The sequence below is a fragment of the Nothoprocta perdicaria genome, unplaced genomic scaffold (genome assembly GCF_003342845.1).
Source record: "Nothoprocta perdicaria isolate Ctin4 unplaced genomic scaffold, notPer1 scaffold_334, whole genome shotgun sequence".
NCBI lineage: Eukaryota > Metazoa > Chordata > Aves > Tinamiformes > Tinamidae > Nothoprocta > Nothoprocta perdicaria.
In genome coordinates, this window is record NW_020455571.1 from 466,208 (window position 1) to 471,015 (window position 4,808).

Genomic DNA, 4,808 nt, shown 5'->3' on the forward strand with positions numbered 1-4,808 from the left:
GTCATTCATATGGCCTCCCCYGGCCTCTGTGTGCAGCTGTACTCCCGGACTCTCCGGTCATTCGTGCTGCCTCCCCGGGCCTCCGTGYGCAGCTGTACTCCCCAGCCCTCCGGTCATTCGTAAGGCCTCCCCGGGCCTCCATGTTCATCTGGCTCCTCGGGCCCTMCAGGCTTTCATGTGGCCTCTCAGGCCTCCGTGCAAAACTGGCCCCCGGGCCCTCCTGGCTTTTGGGTGGCCTGCATGCACAGTTGACCCCCCAGACCCTCCGGTCATTTTTGCGGCCTCTCTGGGCCTCCATGTTCAGCTGGCTCCCCAGGCCCTCGGGTGTTTCGTGCGGCCTCCCTGGGCCTCCGTGCGCAGCTGGCCCCCTAAGCCCTCCGGGCTTTCATGCGGCCTCCACGGGCCTCCTTGTTCAGCTGGCTCTTTGGGCCCTTCAGCCTTTTGTGCGGCCTGCCCGGTCATCCRTGCGCAACTGGCCCCCYGAGTATCACCCCTTTCTGCTGGTTTTGGTGGCTTTTGTGTTTGCAAGTTTTGGGTATTTGGGGCGCTTGGGAAAGCGAGGCTGGAAGGGATCCAGCCGGTGTTTTCTCAGAGAGCAACATGGCTTCCTAAGAGCACGGGTGGCACGGCCCTCGTCCTCCAGCAAGGAGTGCTCCCTGCAGAGGATGATGCCGTGAGGCCGCGATGTGCGTGCAGGTGAAGCACCTCCTTGTGATGGGAGGGGAGGCTTCTCCCCAGGATGGAGCCYGTCCCCTCTGTGARGCCCCTGTGATAYTGGGGAGGCTGCAGGGTGTGTGGGGGTGTTGCTGGCTGGGGAACCAGGGCGTCTTCTCCGGCTCCTTCCAGCAGCCTCCCAGCRGAGGGGCAGCGTGACCGGGACCATCCCTTGCTGCAAGAGACCAGGCAGTGCAGCATGCTTTGATGTGGTCTTACACTCATGGCGTTGGCCTCAGTGGCTGAGATGCGGGCAGTGACAGAGCCCCGCTTTTGCCCGACTGTCCTAGGGCTGCAGTGTGGGAGCAGAAGCTGCCTGTTGCGCCTAGCTAGACTCCTCTAAGTCACTGATGAGGAACTTGTCCTTTTCCCGGAGAATCCTGTAGAGCTGCTCTTGGGCCTTGCAACCTTTTCTCTCAACGAGCTCCAGCAAAACTCTGTTCCTCTTTTGACTTAGCTTTTAGTTTTGGCTTAGCACCTCTTCTTCATCGCTGTTGATAATGTTGGCAGTTTGCAAGTGCAGCAGGATTGGGGGGATCCTCCCCGTGCGACAGCAAAGCTCCTTCTTGTGTTTCTTTAGAAAAGAAAAACAATCTGAACCTTTATAGCTTTGCCAGCATAGTTTTGGAGGTGAGTCATCTATCTCATGTTATTTATTGGGATGTATGTCATGAGGTATCTTTGTCATTTGTGGTCAGTGCAACTTACTGCTCCTATGGCTCTGAAGACAGATTCTGTCTATTAAGACAGATTCTGGTAGCAGAGCTGGAGGTGGAGACTTGGATATTTTGCRATTTCACTGCAGAAAAGAAACAATCATCTCACTTACTTCAGGTGTTATCTCCACATGCGACGTACTAGAGACTTGGTAAATGCAGCCAAAGAACAGAGGATTGAGGGGAGAAGGCTTGGGAATAAGCTTTGAGTTCCAGTTCATTTCTTGCCTTTCAATGGCCTGTAAATGTCAAGCATCGCTTTTGAGAGATACAAAAAGGAGCTATGAATTGTACGGCGCTCTCACTGCCCTTCGAAAATGGAGAGGATTAAGAGCCTGACCTACGAGATCGCCAGCGAATGTGTGTTGGAGGCAACGCTGCATTTGGGGAGCCCCCTCACTTCTGCCCACCAGCTACTGCCAGGACCTCACCTGGAATACAGGTAATTCAAGGTCGCTGTGAGTCAGGGTAAGGACCTGCACAAAACGGGAGAACACGGGGTACTCAGCCACCTACGGCTGCACATGGCAGCAGCCAGCAGTTCCTGAAGCTGCTCTGCTCCATATGCAGAGAAGCAACCTGTGCAAGAGCTCACCTCCTGCCAGGACACCTTGCTCCAGCTGAAGGCACAAAGAGTGATTGCTGGAGGTATGCACGAGAGAGGGGCTGAGGAGGCAGGAGCAGGGATGGTGTCCCGAGGTAGGAGCTGATCGCTGGTGCATAGGGACAAGAGATTGTCTGCATTAGAGGGTGGTGGCATTCTCAGTTGTAGAAATAAGGAACTTTTTGAGTTCCTCAAGGGGTTCTTCTGCTCTGCASGGAATGGTGGCCTGTAGCAAAGTCACTTCGGGTTCAAAAAGTCTGAGATGGGAACTTTGGACCATGAAAATCCTTAGACTGCAGCCACGCAGTGCAGCATCCTGTGTACACATGTCACATCACCAGGTACCAGCAGGAAAGCGGTGACTGCTTTAGGAGTCCTCCTGGGTTTTGATCACCAGAGCAGCCTGAACTGCAAGGTGGCATCCCTAGCACATGTCCAGCACTGCAGTCGTGACTGCTTCCTTTGGCAGAGAGTTCTGCTGCTGCTCAGTCAGCCTCATTCTGTACCTTTGAAGTTCTTCACACTTTGCTGTTAACCTGACCGGTAAAACTTAATAAATTAAGGTAATCACATGATTTTGCTTCATACAGCTGTGTCAACAGTGTGCAGGCCCACTTTCGGCTGACACAGTGGTGCTTGTCAAGTCTTGGACGGGAGGTGGAGCCATGCAGCAAGAAATGTCTTTTGTGGCATGTTCTGCATCAGCAGAGAAGAGGGCGGAGGTTTGCCAGGAACAAATGTGTGTGCTGCTCTCACAGGGGCCTTGCAGCCCAGCCAGACCCCTCTGCGATGGCTCTGCTCTGCTGTGCAGTCCAGCCCCAGCTCAGCACTAGGGAGCTTATGGGGAAGAGAAATAGAGGATGTGAGAACAAAGCAGGAGCTGGGGCTGTGGTGACGGGGAAGGGACCATTGCAAAAGTTTAGCAAAACATGTGTGAAGATTAACAAAAGGTTGAAGAACAGCAAAGCAAAGTGGAGGAATACGAAGGAGCTGAGGGGAAGAAGAATTTGGCCCCAAACCTGTCTGGACAGGTCCTAGRGCACCTCCCTGAGGAGTCATCTTTCTGAATCACTGCATTGGGCAAGCCCCTTTCAGAGCAGATGCTGAAGGAGTTYCATGGGTGAGGGGACAGGAGATCCGTGGATGGCCTGAGAGAAGGGGGTCAGGGAGAATTGCTGTGGCTGAGGGCAATGGAGGAGTTGAAGGAAGCACATCCCCAGAGCTGCCCTACCTGCTAGGCACACAAAGTGGGGGAGATGCACAGCACGAACGGCTCCTGGCTGCGCTCTGATGGAGAACAAGGGTCCTGCAATCGCCCATTCCTCCTGGGCAGAGGCATCCAGGCAATCATTCCAGGAGCCGTAGCTGTACCAGATGGTTACTGCTGAGTTCACCTCAAAGCCAAGGCCTGTCACAGAGCACTGGAAGGAGCCTGCTCCAGGAAGGTGAGCTCTGCAAACARGAGAGGAGAACAGGGTTATGCCATGCATGACTGATACTGTAAGGAAGGGGGTTCTGCTTTGYTCAACATCTCCTACCGATAACTGGGGCCGTCATTCAAAAAGCTCTGCATCTCCTCTGGCGTCACTTTTGGAAGGAGCTGTAACACAAGCAATGCTACTTTGAGATTGAATCAGATGTTGCATACTGGATATAGCTGACTGGAAGGGGTCTGGGAACTGCAAAGCAGGATGCAGCATGGCCCGGAGTTGTGAAGTTCCCACATTGCTGTGGGAAGACTCCTACTTACTGCTGTGCCACTTTCTTTGAGGGAGACACTGGCTTGCAAGGAATGGTAAAGGTGGCACTTGGGGCATGACTGTGGTGGGGAGCCCTTACCTTCCTCACACAWTGCAGGCATGTTTCTTGGGTGAAAAACCCAGCTTGCACTGGCTTTCCTAGAAAGGAGAACATAGTGGAAACCACTTTTAAGGAGACATAAGAGAAGACTTTTTGATAACATCAACACATCAGCAACAATAGGTGTAGTCCTGGCACCGCAATTCTTCCAGGGAGTTGTGCCAGTTTGGTCTGTCCTCAGGGTGATGTCCGTTTGCCAGCATTAAAGGCAGCCAGCATCAGCTTCTGCCACCAAACAGTGCAGTGGCAGCAAGGGACCCCAGTGWCCCCAGTGATGGCCATGAGTGTGTTGCATGGGGGCTCCCATGACATAGCCCAGAGAGCTACAGTCATGGTGGCCTCCTCCCCAGGCCYRGGGTCCTCCTCACTGGTGTCCCAAGCCTTAAATTGAATTTATATACTTCCACCAGCACCACTGCACCAGACTGTCAGCCTCAGGCCTGAAGAAAGGAAGGCACTATGATTTTACCTGAAAGAGAACTGCCTTGAGCGAAGCTCAAATCATCTTCGTCATCATCATCATCATCCCCTGCAACATAACAGACACTTAGGGGAGACCTCAGTTGCCAGGACATGTCAAGAGAACTTTCCCCTCCACCACCTTTCCCATTTACGGCCCACTGACCTCCTCTGGGAGCACCTGGGACACCTGACCAGCCTTTCTCACTCCTCCCTCTGCTGCCCAATAGCTCCATATTGATACCTGCAAGATAATGCAGCCCTTGCACTGTGTCATTCTGTCTCACAATTGCAGATGAATCATCGTTGGCCAAATTCATCCAAATGTGGACAAGGAAGGAGTAGGGGAAACTCCTTCATCCCCACTCTGCACCTGGGACAGACCCTTGGGGCGAGTGGTCCCTGGGGTGGGCAGTTCCTGCGCTGCCGGCTCTCCTGGACCTCTATCCACAGCC

At 53.7% G+C, this 4,808-nt stretch overlaps 1 protein-coding gene across 1 annotated transcript; it reads right to left on the reverse strand.

The window, feature by feature from the left end:
* Window positions 1–1,025: 1,025 nt before the first annotated feature.
* On the reverse strand, window positions 1,026–3,630 carry LOC112951041 (caspase recruitment domain-containing protein 8-like). Its single transcript, XM_026043664.1, has 6 exons — window positions 3,573–3,630; window positions 3,266–3,486; window positions 2,026–2,072; window positions 1,862–1,906; window positions 1,544–1,669; window positions 1,026–1,171 (listed from the first exon to the last, which is right to left on the reverse strand). Exons 1-6 carry the CDS (start codon window positions 3,605–3,607, stop codon window positions 1,040–1,042), a joined length of 606 nt encoding a protein of 201 aa, XP_025899449.1. The 5' UTR covers window positions 3,608–3,630; the 3' UTR covers window positions 1,026–1,039.
* Window positions 3,631–4,808: the final 1,178 nt, after the last annotated feature.

What these genes read in the sequence shown, in the direction of transcription:
- LOC112951041 (XM_026043664.1), bottom strand. Translation starts at nt 3,607, where the DNA reads ATGCAGAGCTTTTTGAATGACGGCCCCAGTTATCG. An exon ending in CCACTTTGTGTGCCTAGCAG is followed by an intron (nt 2,073 to 3,265) that starts GTAGGGCAGCTC and finishes GCATACCTCCAG; the next exon opens with CAATCACTCTTTGTGCCTTC. An exon ending in TTGAATTACCTGTATTCCAG is followed by an intron (nt 1,670 to 1,861) that starts GTGAGGTCCTGG and finishes TGACATTTACAG; the next exon opens with GCCATTGAAAGGCAAGAAAT.